The sequence below is a fragment of the Schistocerca americana genome, chromosome 5, assembly GCF_021461395.2.
Source record: "Schistocerca americana isolate TAMUIC-IGC-003095 chromosome 5, iqSchAmer2.1, whole genome shotgun sequence".
NCBI classification, from domain to species: Eukaryota; Metazoa; Arthropoda; class Insecta; order Orthoptera; family Acrididae; genus Schistocerca; species Schistocerca americana.
The window spans coordinates 224,696,136-224,716,500 of record NC_060123.1 but is presented as its reverse complement, the minus strand read 5'-3'; the positions used below and the strand labels follow the sequence as shown (position 1 = coordinate 224,716,500).

Sequence of the window (20,365 nt, the reverse complement as noted above, 5' to 3'; positions counted from 1 at the left end):
ACTAGTGCTTTCCCCTTAAATATTTAAGTGTAAAACCTTTTTTGCTATTTTTTCATTGTTTAATACACACAACTATTTAGAGAATTAAACTTCTCTTCTCTGTGAAGTTTTATTTATTATTTTTTCTGAATTGAAAGCCTTCTAACTTAGTCCTTCAGTGTGGCACAATGGCAGAACAGGGAGCTTCAGTCAGATTTTCAGAAATGTTGTTCAAATGGCTCTGAGCGCTATGGGACTTAACTACTGAGGTCATCAGTCCCCTAGAACTTAGAACTACTTAAACCTAACTAACCTAAGGGCATCACACACATCCATGCCCGAGGCAGGATTCGAACATGCGACCGTAGCGGTCACGCGGTTCCAAACTGACGCGCTTAGAACCGCACGCCCACACCGGCTAGCAGAAATGTTGTAAAACTGCCTGCAAAAGCTTGGCAGTTTACCTCAATTCCACACTGTTTTCTTCCCAAGAATATTGTTTCAATTTTGTGGTTCTTAGCTTCAGATTACAGGTCCTTACATGTTTTTAAAAGAAGTAAAGACACTAACCCATCTCTTGTATTACACTTTTTTTTTAATTTCAAAAAGCCGAGAGTATTATTCCATAAACTTCACTTTAGATATCGTATATGTTAGATTTTTCATGAATTATGTTTCTTAACTTGCTTTAACACCAAACTCCGTAATCATTTTTTGTTTCTACATATACAAATCAAAGATTTTCTTGAAATCAATAATTTATACTATTATTGGCTTACCAATTATCACTATGGTGAATTATTGATTTTAAGTTAAATATGTTCTGTGGTGGAACTTTCCTTTTGAAAAACTACACAGATATTTTCCCAATTGTCTGTCCAAAGTTTCTTCAACTCTGCCCAGGAAAATTTTTGATATAATTTTTTTTGCTACCAGTAGAAGTTACACTCCATTGTAGTTGACATTCTGTTTGTCTCCCTGTTATGTAGTGACTGGATTAATGGTATTATCTACTCTTCTCAAATATTTTCTGTTTTCCAAAAAGCTATTTTTGGTTCTAATCACTTCCAATAATACTGCTGTATATGAGTCTTCAGCACTTACTTTGCACTTTTGAGTGTTTTGATAACATGTTTGTTGATGGAAAATTATGTCAAAATTTTCTGGCATTCCATAAAATTCTAATTTAATTATGGATAGGTATGGCAGTCCGTAGAAATATCGGAACACGTGAGGCAATACTGACCCTATGACTTATCTTAGAAGCTAGATTAAGGAAAGGCAAACCTACGTTTCTGGCATTTGTAGACTTAGAGAAAGCTTTTGACAATGTTGACTGGAACACACTCGTTCAAATTCTGAAGGTGGCAGGGGTAAAATATAGGGAGCAAAAGGCTATTCACAATTTGTATAGAAACCAAATGGCAGTTATAAGAGCTGAGGGGCATGAAAGGGAACCAGTGGTTGGGAAGGGAGTGAGACAGGGTTGTAGCCTCTCCCCGATGTTATTCAATCTGTATATTGAGCAAGCAGTGAAGGAAACAAAAGAAAAATTTGGAGTTGGTATTAAAATCCATGGAGAAGAAATAAAAACTTTATAGGATTGGGGGAAGAGAAATTTGTGGCACAACTTGACTAGAAGAAGGGATCGGTTGGTAGGACATGTTCTGAGGCATCAAGGGATCACCAATTTGGTATTGGAGGGCAGTGTGGAGCGCAAAAATTGTAGAGGGAGACCAAGAGATTAATACACCAAGCAGATTCAGAAGGATGTAGGTTGCAGTAGGTACTGGGAGATGAAGAAGCTTGCACATGATAGAGTAGCATGGAGAGCTGCATCAAACAAGTCTTAGGACTGAGGACCACAACAACAACAACAACAACAACAACAACAGGTATGGCAGAATGTTGGAAAAATCTACCGTTGAAATTATGCAGCACAATAATTCTGATTGCAAAAACAACTAACTCCATCTTCATATTTTGTTTTTTCCTCTTACATATAGTATTAACCATCATTTGAACATCAAATATTTAACCGTTTTACTTATTTTTTGTGAAAAAAATTTAGGAATTTTCACTTTTAGAGGAAATAGTAACAGAGTGCTACATTCAAATCCCACTTGACATTTTCACTAACTCACATCTGCTTCTACGCAACAATATGTCATCCCTTTAATGGAAATACTTACCCGGACTGTCCTTAATAACAGGCAGTCATAATTACATACATGTATTTCATCAACTATGTGGCAGTAATGAAGAAATGGAACTCACCGAGATTCAAGCCTTTCCACTTTTGCTCTCATTTGCCGTAGAAGCCCTTCTAGCTGCCTTTTCTCTGTTATCAATCGCTCCAAATAACCATCTTCATAGTCAAGTTTCTTCATTTCTTCCTGAAATGAAAATAAATGAAAGTTAAAGCCTATTACCAACATTATTTTCATAACAAATTTGGAATCTAGGTCAGCTGAAGATTTTGCAATGTTTCCAGATTTTGTAGTAAGTGCTGAAACTTTTTCATGAACATTAACAAAGCCAACAATTAAAGTAGCTCAATTTCAATATAAGTTTTACCTGACATGTTACACATTCATCATTTAAAGATAAAGAAGTTGTTATAACAAACTGCTTGTCATTTTAAGTTATCTCTTTTGTAGTCTTAAATAACATTTCTAATTTCATCCTTGGACTGTGGCCCCATTCCATTTTTCCTTCCTACAAATTCCACTTTATGAATTACCTGGCACTGAAATTTTTTTAATTACCTGACACTGAAATGAACGCACATTTAAAACAACCTCGTTCCATCATTCTTCATGAATTCATTTTCTTTGAATTATTTTTACTAATTTTGCCACTGCTCTGATCGAATGTCTCTAACAGAGAATTTACTGTAGTTTCTCCACAATATTTTCTCAAAGTGAAAATTTATACAAATTATATATACCCAACGAGTTAGCACAATGCTTCCAGGATTGAATCTGCTGGCACATTAACAACAATGGCTGGTATGGTGACCAGCCTGGATGTGGATTTCAAGTGGTTTCCCATATCATATCAGACTATGTGAATAATGGAATGGAACCTATATTTTACCTCACTTATATGATTCGATCTAGGAAATGTTCTCAAGCTTTCACATGAGATAACACTAGTCACAAACAGAGGGATACAGAAGTTATGTCCTAGGAGGAGGAGCCAGGGAGGTAGGTAGGGGGAAGGGCAGGGGGTGGGGGTGGGGGGGGGGGGAGGGGCAGGGGGTGGGGGGGGGGGCAGCAGCTTGAAGACAAGATGTAATGCCACAAAAAAGATGATCTATTAAAAAATATGATCGTGGCAAGGCTTAAGCCAATCAACCAGAGCATGGGATGATTGGCATACTTGCACAACGTAATTATAAGCAATATGATCACTTCTTTTTTAAAAAAATAAAATAAAATGTAATAATAAAGCACTGCACTGTTACTTTAGCTCCACATTGTATTACTTTACATTCATCAACACACCTCAACAGCTTTAATTTCCTTCTCCACTTTTGTAAACTCTTGTTTACGTGTGTTGTAATCCCTTTCTGTGGTCTTGAGTTCACTTTCCTTTGGTGGCAATATTTTCTTGAAATGCTGAATCTGTCTTGTGGAGTTCTGAACATCTGTCCGAGCTTGTGCCAACTCCTGCTTGACCTCTGTAAAAAGTAATATTTTAGATAAATTTGGACCATTTGTGTGAGGTATAAGCATGCTCATAGTGGGCAAAATTTTTGGTGATGGACACTGTGGTCTTTAGCAGCAAAACTAAAATAACAAAAGACAAGTGCAGCTAAAAACAATAAAACATTTAAAATTTGAAGACAAGAGAAGAGTACAAAGGGATAAGAATAAAAGCATAAGAAGAAAGCAAATGCAGAAATAGCTATGACAATACAGCAGACATTGACTACCTGATCACTAAATTGAAAGAGGAAGAACCTGCCCTGCACACCACACTGATATCCATAATAAAAGTTTTGACTCTAATCCATACAATACAGAACATTTTAAAACACATACATTAATCCTTGTAGTCTGCTAAAATAGGGTAGTTCCCACTTAATTATACTGTTGCTCTTTTGTAGGAATCCAAAACAGTCCCTCTAACCATGACATACAATGGGGCGACAAAATTCATGGGATATCTCCTAATATCGTCTTATACCTTCTTTTGCCCAGTGGAGAGGAGGGGCTCAACGTGGTATGGATACAACAAGTCGTTAAAAGTGCCCTGCAGAAACATTTAGCCACACTGCCCCCATAGCCGTACATAATTGTGGAAGTGTTGCCACTGCAGAATTTTGTTCACGAACTGACCTCTCGATTACATCCAATAAATGTTCAATAGAATTTGTGCGGGCAATGTGGTTGTTGAAATCAATGACTCAAACTGGGAAGAAGGTTATTCAAACCAACTGCAATCAACTGTGGCCCGGTGACATGGTGCATTGTAATCCATAAAAATTAAATTGTAATTTGGAAACATGAAGTACACAAATGGGTGCACATGGTCTCCAAGTAGCCGAACATAACAATTTGCACTCAGTGATTGGTTTAGTTTGACCAGAGGATCCTTTCTATTATATCTACACACAGCCCACACCATTATGGAGTCACCATCAGCTTTGCAAAGTGCCTTGTTGACAGCTTGGGGGCATCGTTCCATCAATGTGTTTACACATCCATTCCACCGACCTTCTCACTGCTGCTGCTGATGAGTTACCCATATCTTGGCAAATAAAACAGTTTTGAAAGTTATCATACAACATCCGTGTCTCCTCGTGTGCTATTATTTGGAGAAAACGCCATTTCAATACCTTGAACTGTTTATGAAATATGATAGCGGTTATGACTGCACAGTTCCCAGTGTGCAGGGATGGAATGAGGTGTGTTATGCGTGGCCATGTGCTGGGTATGAAAACCAATATCGCAAAAATGAAAGAAGATGATGTTTTCCTATTGATTTTAAATAAAGTTTTGACATGTAATCTACATTTCATATTCCAGCAATGTGTGACCTAAAATCCACCATCAGCGAAGGAAGACAACACATATTCACCTCTGTAAACTCTTTAAAAATACATGTCATGCTTTATTTAATTTGATGCAATACAGTAACTATGACACATAACAAGAAGAAATATGGCTCTTTATCAAGTGAAGATATCTGATTTTAAGATGTGCAAAAATCGAATTTTTTCACCACATCTTAAAATCAGACAAGTATTTCATAGCGGCCAGAATGCCATCTCTTAGCACATGTAGCAGCCTTAGGTTGAGCAGTACAGTGACAACAAAGTTGCACTCAGCACAGAATGCAGAGAGCATGTCTGTAGCAGTCAAAGGTTTAACATCACAACATGAACAGTTCACAAAGGTCTACATTTTACTGTCAAATATTTACATTTAATATTTCTACCCCTACCATCCTCTTGCCTTTTAATTGTTAAATTGAACTGCCTTTTAGTAGCTGGAAAGAAGTAAATGCGGAAATATTTTTAAAAAACCATCAATAAATATGGAGAAGTGAGTGGGGTTATTTACTATGAACATTATGTTATTAATAACTACTGAAAAATATTGCATTTTAAACACCACTCTAACAGACAAGTATCTTATTTTAAATGTCTGACCTGACACCACTGACTCGATATCTCAGACAGACAGGGGATGTGATGGTTGTACAACTGGGAACAGTTATTCATTTTTCAACATAGAAAACATTTGAAGATGTAGCACACTTACGAATAAGCTGCTCCTGCAGTGTCGTCGCAACACCATTTTCATCAGCAACCATACCAGCACTGGCTGCCTGAAATCTTCGCTGTGCGTCCTCCAAAGCCTTATTGTCTTTTTCACATTCCTCACGCATTTTTTCAAGTGCTTGTCCTTTTGTTACAATTTCTTTCTCTTTGCGAGCCAATGTAGCTTCCTCCTAATGAGAGAGAAACATTTTTTAATGAGATATTACAACCCTATTACGTACAAAATAACTCAATACAGTCAATAGTACAAATCAAAAAAGTTGTTGTTATGGTCAAAAAATCAGTGTTACCAATTAGACAAAAATTCTCTTACTTTATGTGAAATGCTATGACATCTGAGAAAAAATATTTTAATTTTCATTGTCTCCACAGCTTTATGCAGAAGTGTGTCAACATTTCGAAGAAATATCCCTTGTCTCTTTTTCTACATCTGTTTAATTACAATTTACAACTACATAAATATTCTGCAGGCCACTGTACAAGGCATGCAGAGGGTACTTCATACCAGTATTTCAATTTCCTTTCCTATTTCATTCACTTATTGAGCAAGGGAAAAGTAATTGTCTAAACGCCGCTGAACAAACCCTCGTATCTTTTCCATGATCCCCTGTTGGTGGCAGCACAATGGTCACACAGTCCTCTTCACGTAAAAGTTCTGGAATTTATCCAACAGGATTTCACCAGAACTAAATTGACTTTCTTCCAAGGATTCCCAAGTAAGTTCTCTGAGCATTTCTGTTAGTATTTCATTGGCGCCACATCAACCTTAAAAAAAAAAAGAGTAAGTCTTCCATTCATCTTCCCTAATACTGATTTTTATGTGACCATCCGATTTAATGTTACTTCTTAGTATGACCCCTAAATCCTTATATGATGCTACATGCTCAAGGTGCTCACCTTTCATCTTGGAACCAGATAATGCACTATTTTCACTTTGTTTTGTTTTGGGCATTATCTCACCTTCATCCACACTTAAAGAATGCTGCCATTCAATACACCAAGTAAAAATTTTGTCTGAAGCTTTCCGCAAATCGTTTCAAGTGTTCAATGATTTTACTTTCTTTTACAAAACTAGATTGACTGAAAATATTAGAGCTCCATTCATGCTTCCATAGTACACACCTGATACTACTTTTGCTCCTGTGGAATATTTGCCATCTAGTGTAACACTGAGTTCTATTAGTTAAATAGACTGATGGCAAATAATTGTAACACCAAAAAATAATTAATGTAGAGTAACAAAATTTCGGGAATACATTTGTCTAGGCAAAACATTTAATTTATTCACATTGCAAGATTATGGATTTATGCAAATGCAAGGTAAGTCATTGAAAATGTAAAACACTGGTACATTAATAACTGGTATAACTGGCAGAATATTGAGTGGAAGCATGCAAACGTGTATGCATTGTGTTGTATGGGTGCTGAAAGTTGATTTGTGGGATGGAGTTCCACTGCCTGTTGCATTTGGTCAGCCAATACAGGAAAGGTTAATGCTGTTTGTGGGTAACACTGGCAATGTCCCACACCTGTTCGACTGCAGAGAGATCTGGTGATCAAGCAAGCCAAGGAAACATGGTGACACACTGTAGAGTATGTTGGGTTATAACAGCAGTAAGGGGCGAGTGTTATCCTGCTGGAAAGCAGCCCCTGGAATGTCATTCATGAATGGCAGAACACCAGTTCAAATCACCAGACTGGCATGCAATTTTGCAGTCAGGCTGCATGGGATAATCACAGGAGTGCTCTTACTGTCATATGCAATCACACCCCAGACCCTAACTGGACCTCCAGTGTGTGTAGCATGCAGACGCGTTGATTGCAGACCCTCAACTGGCCACCTATAGTGTGTTTAAAATAAGTTGCGACTTTCGACAGTTCAGTACGGAATGAGTGGAGGGAAGCGTAGTTGCCAGCTTATGCTGGACGCGTCAGCTGGCGACCACAGTATAACGCTGGGCCTACGTAGGCGCAGAACCTGTCAGGCTCACTTGACAGTGTGTTAACAGAAATCCGCACAAGCCGACCGATCTGCGATCTGCCTCTAACATTTTAAAGGAAGCTATTCAGTAATAAACTCTAATTCTCACACATCTTATAGTTTAATTCATCAGCTTTATGAAGAGCTGGCTATCATTTCGTTAATGGTTACAGTTATTGTGATATTTTGATAGTAAGTAAACTACTGCAAGAAATTCTTAGTTTGCAGTGAAAAATAGGTATCACTATGAATTTGTGTTTTGTGCATATTAGGTTACATGTTGCTGCGTATTAAATGTAGATGATATTAAACTTTTAAGGATATCGCCAGCTGTTCCCAATTTCGAGAAAATTTAATGTATTTAAAGCACTCCGTGAGGGACTCGTGCATCAGTGAAAAAAATCAGAATAAAATTTTCACAAATCTCATAAACGGTTTGAGACATACAACCAGGATTTTGTAAGTGATTGCACAAAGAGGAGTGTGTTTTATTATGCGAAACTTCCAGATCGACCGTGATATTCAAACAATTACAGAGTTTTTCAATGAAATAATGTAATTATTGAGACCCATCCATAGCTGGTGAAACAAGAACTGCTGTGGATTTTGTGACAGTATAAGTGAAGAAATTACAAGCTTATTTTTAAACTAAGAATGGACTGTTTCATAAACTACTGACCTGACTGGCACTCAGTTGTTAGTGTAATAAGACACTATTTCAGGATTCTGTCACAATTTCAACTGCATTAGAATGATAGTGAGATGAATATTCCTGAACATTGCTGTGTTTTGACAAAACAAGCAGATCTTAACATGGCAACAAGAGAAGTTACGTATTCGTCAAAACTCGTCACAGTTTTTCATGAAACAATGTCTCCTAAACTGTCTTCTTGGTATAGCTGATAAATCATGACCAGTCCTGTCACCAACATTTTCAGTAGGTTCTTTGGTCAAAATTTCCAACTTCACTGAACATAAACCTATTCTTGTTTTTTGCCACATTACTTTTCACCTAGAACCATATACTCTGTTGGATTTAAATGAGCATGATGCGGAGGAAGCCTGATTAAACTATTCCCTTTAGAAGTGTTGGCTTGTACAGCACTACAAGTTCCATTACCTTCGCCTTATACATGCTAGATTCACCTTTATCTCATGGAACATTTCTTTGTACTCGCAAAATATCCGCTTTCCTTCCCTGCATTGTTGGAGCTTTATGCATCACAACAAAGTGGTAATGCGTTTTGTCCAATACTACAGTCGAATTCCGAGGAATGTTTTGCAGCAGAACGTTATCTTCCCAGCCCATGGATGTGTTCTCTGACAGCACTTTTATTGAAAGTCTCGTATTCAGATGTACTGCGCTGTTGTTATCAATGCAACACCAACAAAAAACACTTGTTCACAATACCTTACGACTGCAGAACACTTCAGTGCCAGAAAATACGGCATTACAACAAATGCTGACGAACGTTGATGCATCTAATTTGCGCTGTTTATTCATGGTCTGGCAACAGGGGCGCGTTACCAGCCGATCCCCTGGTGGCATCATTGGGGTCACCTGGGCAACGGCGTCATGTCCCTGTCCAGTCAGCCAAACGTCAGAAGTCGCAACTAATTTTAAACACACTATAATCAACACAAGGCCGTCACTGTCACCAAGGGAGAACCAGCTGTCTTCAGAAAATACAACAGAACTTCATCCTGCCTTGCAATGAGCTCTTGCTTAACACCACTGAAGTTGCACGTGGCACTGGTTTGGGGTCAGTGGCTCAGAGGTGTCCTTGAAGTAACCACTTCGTAAGAATTTGTTATGTCACTGTAAGGCTAATTGCTGCTGCAGGTACAGTACACTGTGCCAGAGCCATACACCAAACATGATGGTTTTTCCTCTCGCTTGTGCCATGTGGCCGCCTGGAGCCCTGCCTCCTTGTGATATTACATTCGAGTGATCGCTGCTGCCAGTAATCATGTACTGTGGCTACCTTCCTACCACACATTTCTGCAACATTATGAAAGGAACATCCAGCTTTTCGTAGCCCAAACTTGTTCAAACTTGAGGTGTTGATATTTGTGTCTTTGGGCCTTAGACGCATTCTTGACCAACATCAGCTCACCATATGTAATCACAAATGTAACTGATGTTTACGACTATTAAAGTGTGTATTTAAAGCAAACCTGATTTGAAGACTAATAACGACACTACTAGCTCCATTCTAATGTGACTGGTGTGAAATGTGAATGGACATCTTTCAGCTGTAGAAACATGCCTACCAGCTTTAGTTTATGTTGCACAATCCTTCTTGGTGTTGCGATTTTTTTCCATCCATGTATTCCTCCAGTCAATCTCATATTTGCAATGATACTTTGTATGTTCATATCTTGATTAGAAGTCAGCAACGTGATAAAGTATCAAATGCCTTAGAGAAATCTATGTGCCACATGAGCTTTTTTCTGAATCTGAGCTCATTCTCTGAGACAAGCTTGTTTTATTCTACAAACAGTATAATTTTCGAGTTTACAATATGTTCTTGGATCCTGCAATAGATGGTTAACAAGTGATACTGGCTTATAATTCTGTGCATCCAATCTATTGCCCTTTTAACAGACAGAAATGTCCTGTGGACTTTTCCAGTCAGCTGCACAAGCAAGTCTCAATAAATATAAGATATGAAAGGAACCAATTCAGTGGAGTATTAAATGTAAAATCTAACTGGAATTCCACTAGTGCACAGCACCCTGTTTACTTTAACCAGTTTTAGTTACTTTTTCAATATTGTTAGTGTTAATATCAATTTCATACATTTGCAAGTCTGTGTGTGGTCAAACATTGGTACTGTAGTATCTTCTTGAATGAATACACTTTTAAATGTGGAATTTAACATTTCTGCTTTCAGTCTGCTGTCTTCAGATCTGCCACCAAGTGGAACCACAAGAGATTGAATGCAAGGTTTAAATCAGTTCAATGGCTTTACATATGACCGTAACCTACTAGGATCTTCTAGTAACTCTTTCCTCAAGATCTGACCGAAAATTATTGTAGGCTTAACGCATGGTCTTCCTACACAATGCACTAACTGGTATAACTTTTCTGTACCAGCAACCCTGCAATTCTCTTGTAGTGAGGGCATAGCAGACTTAGTTGTTTTTTTTTTTTTTTTTGGCCATATTCTAAAAATGGTACCACAAAACTAGGGTTGGTCTTTGCTGTCTCTGATTTTCTTCCTTGGAATGTACTTGTCCAACTGTGGTTTACTTGATCCACAAGTTTTCTGTATTTACCAGATCTGAACTAAATGTTCTCAGTTTGCCCTTTAAACAAACAGATGATGACTGTCAGTTTGACCAAACAAATATGCCAACCACGAATAAAAAAAAGTCATGATATTCAGCTTCTAATAAACATTCTCATATTTTTCACATTATGATATAAACAATAAAGACAAATGCACAGTGAAATCCCACTTTTACACTTTTCATGGGACTTCAAAAAATCGTGTAAAATGAGGGTAAAATGTAAAACGAGGGAAAAAACTTTTTATGCGGTAAAAAGTTCAGTATAGAATCACCCCGCCCCTGAATTTTTGTAGTTTGTGTGTGACGTACGAACATAGCACACAAAAAATACATGTCAGGCACTTCTTTTATTAGCAAATAAATGTTATGTGAATTTTGTGCTACATTTAGCTGCTGACATAACTGGAACTAGCAACTGCCTGGAAAGTAGAAATGTTTGACTTAATTTCATTCATCACAATTTACATTTTTGGAAAGCCTGCTACTGTGCCATTCATTTTTTGAATAACAAACACCGGACCAGTAACATTTTTACCAATGACTGGACATCTTTCAATTTTTTTTGTATATAGGAAACAATATTGCTTCTTTTTCTGTGTCATGCTGTATTTTTAAATGCATGCATACATTACATGTTTGGATATTCTGCTGCCATACCTCTTTCAAAGCCTTTTCCAATCTGTTTTTCTTGCTTATTTCTTTATTTACTGCTTCTTTACTCATTTTTACTTTGGCAGAAATAACTGCTTCCTCTTTCTCCATTTTGTTCAGGGCTGTTTCCTGGTCCTTTAACCTTGCATGGGACATCTGAAACAAGGAAATGAATTGTTTTTAAAGACATGAAATGGTTTTTATAACTTAAGGAAGTCTGCACATAGCAGCAGAAATACATTGGGTAAGGTACTGTTGGTTAATGTTGATGTATACTGGACATTTAAGTGATCACATGCACATACTGATGCAAATGTTTACCATGATTTTTACTATATAAGAATGTTTGATTTTTTTGTGAGCATGAAGACAGATCACCAGTGTTAGATCTCCAGGACGTTTCTCTTCCAATGCTTAGTAATTACTTTTTGATATGATTGCTGAAAGGTTTCAGTGTTCTCACTTGTAACTTATGGGAGTTTTGATATTTTTTATTTTTACTTTTTGGTTATTTTCATCTCTTGTGAGTAGTATACCATATCTAGCAGACCTTTGTCTATGGAATGTGAGTCGACAATGTTGCACATAGCTGGTAAGAGAGTAGGAGCGATGTGCTACGATACTGTGAATAAATTTAATGGGAATAGCTAAAAAAAAAAAAAAAAAAAAAAAAAAAAAAAAAAAAAAAAAAAAAAAAAAATCCTACTCATGTCTGATCCTAAATAAAAAGCCACAGTAACGAATGGTAAATGGAGTCACATTTGCAAGCTGTGAAAGGGAAGGAATTAATATGGCATTACTCAGCTCGCAACAGACACCAGTAGCGTTGCACTACCCATTGTTCAGTGGCTCTTTGTTTGTGAAGTTGTGATCACCTTCAAATGAATAATTACAGCATGTCTTTCGTTTTAATTTAGCATACATTTACTGGGAGCAAAACAATGGCAAGAGGAAAGATAATAACTCATTACACAGCAGCAATACTGAACACTGAAGTAATGAGTATGTTTGTTTTTAAGAAAAATAAATCTTTTTAAAGCTGTACAACAACATTCAACTTCTGGCTCACATGTCCACCTACTACTCAAACTCCACTAAATGGCAAATAGCAGTCTCCGCTCACCCACAGATTTGATTTTCACCCAGGATGTTCCATTATCCATTATACAGACAATTACTTCATTACATACAAAGAAGACAGGCAAAGCCAGAGATTTCAATCACTGCCATGAACTGATTGCACAGTCTGCAAAGACAAACTATGCACAGGTGAAGAATGGTGACTTAGCTCCTGATTGTGACGTACAACGTCACATACTTGGACTGCACCACGAACTATTTTTCATAGAGAATCAAATACAAAACCTTGTCCCTCACATGAAGAGTGACAATAGGTAATAAGTTTTATTCAGAAAGAAAAAAAAGGCCCCTCTCTCTGCAATGAGTTCACTGCAAGTCAGACAAAACTTAGATGATGACTATATCAGCATGCAAATAATATGAGAAAATAAAGACACTACATGAAGCCTCAAGTAGCAAATTAACACTTATGCCACAAAAGCCACCATCCTGTGTGTGGCAAAGTATACACTGTAAATCAGTATCATTCCCATTCCCACAAGTGCAGCAAACACAATATTTCCAAATATATAATACCCTGGATTTTGCAATTTCAGTGTTTTCTTGCTGCTCTATACATGAAACAATATTAATAGCTTTTTTAGTGTTTCTTTACTTATTCACAAGACAAGAAAAGACAGACTGCTACCTATCGTAAAGATGACACACTAAGTTGCAGAAGCAAGCACACCTGAAGGACACAAGAGCACCATCTGATGCAACTTGGGCTTTTCTCATGAAGGCTTTGGCCAAAAGTTAATGTGGAAGTGTCTTTTTGTTGTGACTGTCTGCAACTTAATGTCATCATTAGCGTGTCACTCTATATTTTCCATACATTGCTGATATTCCAACCTGGAGTTTCTAGTTTCAACAGTATTTAGAATTTCTGTCTCCCAAACGTAAGTACTGGTAAGGCATTATGCCTCCTTATAATTTTATGACTGTCAATCATTAGTACACACTTAGCCTTTTAACTCCATACACTTACAATCAGAGCATTCACAAAAAAGAACATAAAGAATTAAGGGAGTCATTCAACCTATATAGTAGAATACAAATACAAATATTTGAATCTTATACATGCAAATCTGAACTTAATCAATTATCAACAAAAATAATCAATTTTTGAAAATACACTGTACCTGAATACACAAAAAAACTACTCACTAAGCATCTGCAGAACAAACCGCATAAAAGTTAAAAAATGTGCAATATTTCAGAGCTAGTGAGTTGTTCTGGCAGAAGGGTGGAAGGGGAAGGATGAGGGATAAATGAAAAGGACTGGTAAGGTTTAGAAAATGGGGAGAATTGTGGAAAAGTTGCCTAAAACTCTAGGTCAGGGGAGACTTCCTGGATAGAATGATTTCTCATTTCATACAGGAAGTCTCCCCTGACCCGAGTTTCTCTGCGAGTTTCTCATATCCTCACTGTTCCTAAACCTCACCAACCCTCTTGCATCATCCCTCTTCCTTACTCTTTAATCCTTCCAAGGGAAGGAGCAGCCAGTGACTCCGAGAGCTTGCACATTTTGTTAACTTTTGTGTGCTTTCTCCTGCCATCACTTGGTAAGTAGAACAATGATCTGCATTTCAAAACTTTTTTCCTTAGGTCATGGGTTTTTTAGGTGACTTACATTTAGTGCTTGCTGAATCAAAAAATGTAGCTAATTTTGCTCAATCTTGTCAGTTTTTTTTGCTATTAGATATAGAAGCCATTCAGGTGTTTGAAACTTTTATTACCGTAGCAGAGAAAGAGGTGGGGTTAGGGCTATCCTCACATCTAACTTGTAGCAACCTGCAGGCTGGTATGATGAAGTCTTTGACAGGAAGCAAAATTGTTACAAAATGAATTTAAAAGGGAAGAATCATCCTGACTGATTTTGCTATATTTGTGGTAAAGTCATCATGGCACAAAGGAAAGTAAAAATTACTGATTTTGTGAAGAAAATCTATCACACATATTTTGCAGTCAACATTGGTACCACACGTACGCTGCAAAATATGTGTTGAAAGTGAAACTTCCCGGCTGATTAAAACTGTGTGCCGGATCGAGACTCGAACTCGGGACCTTTGCCTTTCGCGGGCAAGTGCTCTACCAACTGAGCTACCCAATCACGACTTACGACCCGTCCTCACAGCTTCAATTCTGTGAAAGGCAAAGGTCCAGGGTTCAAGTCTCTGTCAGGCACACAGTTTTAATCTGCCAGGAAGTCTCATATCAGTGCACACTCCACTGCAGAGTGAAAATCTCATTCTGGATGTGTTTAAAGTCTTTGGTGGTGGAACAAAAAGCAACAAAAGGGTCTCAGTACTGGTGTACTTGTGATTTGGGAGGGAAGGAAGACATCATAAATGACAACTGGGGCCCAAATGTTTAAAAGAAGGCTTTGGCAATGGTTTCGAGTCACAAAAATGTTACCCACTGCTATGTCTGCATGGCAAATTTTCTGGATACCTTAATGAATTTGATTCTCATGAACTTAATACGTCTCTTTGTTAGTGCCTTTCAGATTTAATTAAAATAAGTATTATAACTGAATTAATTTAATGAATATATCTCCCTTTACTTTTGGGTATGAACCAAAAGAAAAAGAGTAAAATAGCTAGACATGCCTTCTGCCATACGATCAGTGATTCATGGACCAGGAATTCAGATTCCAACACCCCCCAATAACCAGAGTGACTTTTCTGGCCCAAATGATGAAATGCTCTAAGAGGATACAGGGGACATTGGTGATACATATCATACCCCCTCCAATTGAGGCCAATCAAATGCTGTAACTCAAGCTGAACTGAATGATTTAATATGAGATTTGTGCTTGCCCAAAGAATCTGCCCAGTTACTAGGATCATGTCTTCATGCTCCTGGAATAACCTTCTACTGGTACCACAGTCACAAAGAAGAGTTTCAACAGTATTTTAAAAAGGATGAAGCAGGTTCTCTGGTTTACTATAATGACATTGATAATCTAATTGAAGCTTTGGGCATAACATATATCTCTAATTAATGGTGGTTTTTCATAAATTCATGAACGACAAGTTTGAAAGGTCTACTACTTCACATTCATAACGTAACTGCTTTCCTTCCAGTGGGTCATTAGTACAAACAAGTCAAACCTACAGTAACAGAATGTTTGTTAACTGCTCTGAAATACAAGCATCGCAACTGGAAGATATTTGGAGACTTTAAGACATATTTTTGAGCTTAATACACTGTGTGCTTAATGTGTTTATTTTGTAAGCGTTTCATACCATAAACAGGAACACATTAACACTATTTGTTACAGGGTGTGGCCATGCTCCTGGGCCTACAATGTGGCTACAACAAATATTCATGTTTCCTATGTCTAATGGACAGTTGGGCAGATAACCACTATCTACAACATCAATGAGAAACACGACCTGTCCCGACACCAGGCTCGCACAACGCGAAGTCGCAAGCTCTCATGGATCATCAAAAAATTCTACTTCCACCACTACACATTAAATTCATTTGATGAGATCCTTTATATAAAGGCTATGCAGAAAGACAGGAGGACTTTTACTTTCTTAGAACAGAAATTTCCACATGTCAGCAAGTCAAAACTTAATTCAGAGACTTTTGATGGTCCTCAGATCAGGAAACTTGTGAAAGATCCACAATTCGATGAGAGTATGAAATATACAGAGAAGAATGCCTGATTAGCACTGAAGCAACTTTCTTGGCAACTGCAAGGGCCCAGAGTAAAAAATGCTGTTGAGGAACTCCTGCAATACTTCCAGGTTCTTGGTGCTCGTACGTCTATAATGATATACTTTCTCAGCTCACATTTAGATTACTTCCCTGGTGATTTTGGAGACTACAGCAGAGAGCAGGGTGAGAATTTTCATAGAAACATCAGAGTGACAGAGAGATACCAGGATTGCTGGGTTGCGAACACCCTTTCTGACTATTATTGGGGCTTAAGAGAGACATTCCAGATGCAAAATACACATGAAAGTCCTTGAAAACAAAATAGCCTCTCTTCCATAAAATGATGTTAATGTGTGATCTTATATAAATAATTTAGACTGTTTTCAAACCATGATCAGCATATCTGCTGTATAATTAAAAAAAAAACACCATGAACTCTCATATTTTAAAAAGTGTAGTACCAATAAAACCTTACCTGACTCAAGAACATTAATTAAATTTCTGAGTTCAGCATGCACAAAATATTAAGAATCAGTGTAAAAAAACCATTACCTAAAAAATGATGCTGACCAATGGAATTCTTATCTATCCAATTACGTATAACTTACCACTCTGTTAGAGATGTATTAAAAATGAATGTGATGAAAAACAGTATTGTAAAAGATTAAAATATAGAAGTTAAAAGACCATTTACCGAATCAATTATTTCTTGCATCTCAGCTACTTTTCCATCTATTCCTGCTGCTTCAGCTTCAGATTCTTTTATTGCTACCTCAGCCTCTTGTATCTCAGTATCAACATTTCTACTGGCATCTTGCACTTCTTTAACTTTCTCCTGCAAGTGACACAAAATAGGTTATTATGCATAACTTTTAAACGAAAGTTTACAAATCTATACCGTATATAAAATAAATAACAAAAAACAACAGCTTTCAACCCCTTCACTGTTATAGATGTGCTCTCTGCATTCCATGCTGCGTGCAGCTTTTGTTTCGTGTAATTTGTAATCTGTTAAAGAACTAAAAGAAATATGAAAACCTAAACCCTGAAACTGTTACATGTTGTCCTCTAAGATGTACCAAACAAACACAAATGTGCCAGTAAAATATTACTTAACGGCATAAATGGCTGGTCTACCGAGCCTGAAATTTTTCTATGTCGCTGGTCCATAGTGTTAAGTTTTGAATGAGAGTCTAACGCTCTGTGATTTAAGAAATTCATTACATGTTCTTAGACATAACATAATTCATCTTGTGTGAAAAGCAAATTTACTTTGAAAGTAATGTTGCTCAAATCCCAATTTGCAATATTTTCCCGTGACCTGTCACAAATGTAAACTGTTGTGGCGTCACGCGCATCAAAACAAGGTCCACGACAAAGACACACTGAAAGCTGATTGTTGTTATGAAGTACTGCATAGTCTTTGACACACTTTGCTGTCAGCCGACTCCTGTACATGCACTGCATTTTGCTGTTGTAAATGGCCCATTTTCTTTGCAACTACAGTTTTATTTTGGTGTCATTCTCTTGTTTATGTTTTTTGCTGCAGTATTATTCTGCAGTAGTGGGCTACCATAAATTTTTTAATTTCAGTTATCAGTTTTTACCAGTTAAAATTACAAACTAGCTGAAAACTAAAATAACGAAAAATTCCCAGAAGTCTAAAAAATTCCCGGATTTTCCGAGTTTCGCCAGGATTTTCCGATTGTCCCAGGGCTTGTACACCCTGCCTTTGGATGTCTATGATGCTGTAGAAAAAACAAAGCATCATGCATATACACGTCCACAGACCTGGATGTGTATACACACCCATAGCAGCAAAAGGATTAATCTCTCAGCACATGTTTATCTAACAACACCAAACATTCATATTAAATTATGTTTTGTGTTAGCAACAATATTAACATCAGACAGATGTCAATCATTATATAATAATAATACAATTTATGGATAAACACCCACAACTTATGGTCTACTGGTTAGTGTCACTGTCTCTAATTCATGGGGACTTGAGTTAAGATTACCAACTTGAGCAATGGCTCTTAAGTCTAGTACATGCTGTGTTCAAAAATTCGTAGGGGACACTAAGCTTGCTAACCTCTGCTGGCAAGCATGTTAATTGCATGATTTCTGCACTGTGCTGCTGCCTAATTACCGGCAGTTCTCAACAGCACTCCAGTTTATTGCCAGCCTGTGTTAACCCCCTTACTGCTTTTGGTGGGCATGTGTGTATCTGCTCACCCACTGTTCACGCATGGCTGCAGCTTTGAGAGGACAGAATTTGGTAATAGTTATGTTTTTTGATGTCCTGCAAAAAGTACTTGATAATTCTGTTACGTAAGGAGATGCGAATGGTTCTGACATGGAGCCAGATTAGATACCGCTAAATGCTAAAGTATTAAAGAAAAGAAGTAACACAGTGTAGTGATTGCAAGAATGCATACTCTGTAAAAATGTAAAACAATTTTAGTGGTTCAATGTTCGATAATTTTATTATAGGCAAGGAAAATGATGACAGACTTTTTAGCTGTCAACTTCTCTCTTACTGCCTAAGAGACTCAAGACAGCAGATGAAAGAACTGGATGGCATGCAGCTGACTATCCTCCCGTCATCCTTTTTCAGAAATTGCCTGTGCTGAGTATCTGCTCAATTTTCAGAACACTGCATTGTTCCTCATTGTTAATATCAGTGGAGTTACTAAAAACCTTAAAAACTGAATGGTTATGCCAATTTAATAATATTCAAATGAAAAAGACAAAATAAGTATAAAGCAAGTAGTTTGAGGAAAGCAGACTATGACAAAATAGAGGATATTTACTTGATTTTCAAAGTAATAATTTACAAGTGCACTTAAAAAAATATATAAAAAAAACACCCTCCATGCCTAAGTGACTACTGATCAAGAGTATCAGTATTCCATAACTTCTTCCCTATAACTGTTTATCAGCATCGTTGGTTCAATGCAATTCTGTTGAAGTATTATCTCAATCATAACACCAAAATCACTCCTCTTTGCCAGCATAACCATGACCCTTCAAAATCTATGCAATTCTAATCATTCATATTTTGTGTGTTTCTCTCAATGGATATTTGACAGTTGTTGAACTGTGTGTCTTTTCGGAGCAAAGATAATTTTTGCATGTACATAAAAAGCAAGCCATTGAAGTTTGGCACAAAACTTTTTGTAATTTGTGATGCTTTGACTGGGTATCGTACTTAAAATGGAGGTGTACAGGAGCCACATGTTATGACACTTTTGAACTGACAGTTGAAGATCTGTTTCAAAAGAGGTTATACCATATACATCACCTACCATATTTGATTGTTTATGGGAATGCAAGATGGTGGTGGTGGTTAGTGTTTAACGTCCCGTCGACAACAAGGTCATTAGAGACGGAGCGCAAGCTCGGGTTAGGGAAGGATTGGGAAGGAAATCGGCCGTGCCCTTTCAAAGGAACCATCCCGGCATTCGCCTGAAACGATTTAGGGAAATCACGGAAAACCTAAATCAGGATGGCTGGAGACGGGATTGAACCGTCGTCCTTCCGAATGCGAGTCCAGTGTGCTAACCACTGCGCCACCTCGCTCGGTTGGGAATGCAAGACAAAGGAAATAGGCACTTTTATGACTACCACATAAGATCCACAGTGTATGGTTGTAAAGTCAAGAATCCACAAAAATATATGATGTGTGTGAGAAGGGGACATCTGCTTGAGCAAACACACAAATTTTGAATACACATTCAACAAGCAGTAATGTGGAGGGATTACTGCTTCGTTCAGTGGTGCACAAGAACAGTGTTTAGGCTTAACAGCCTTGCATTGTGCAGCACCTATGTTACTTCTTTCCTGAAAACTCTCTAATCAAATGG

The 20,365-nt window shown here is 37.4% G+C and overlaps 1 protein-coding gene across 1 annotated transcript in view; it reads right to left on the bottom strand.

Moving 5' to 3' along the window:
- Positions 1–20,365, bottom strand: part of LOC124615690 (structural maintenance of chromosomes protein 2) — a 174,315-nt gene that overhangs the window by 71,180 nt on the left and 82,770 nt on the right. The window contains exons 6-10 of the mRNA XM_047143723.1: positions 17,188–17,328; positions 11,709–11,858; positions 5,754–5,943; positions 3,489–3,664; positions 2,257–2,375 (exon numbers count right to left, since the gene is read on the bottom strand). Coding sequence (XP_046999679.1) covers positions 2,257–2,375; positions 3,489–3,664; positions 5,754–5,943; positions 11,709–11,858; positions 17,188–17,328 — 776 coding nt within the window. The remainder of the gene's footprint in view (positions 1–2,256; positions 2,376–3,488; positions 3,665–5,753; positions 5,944–11,708; positions 11,859–17,187; positions 17,329–20,365) is intronic.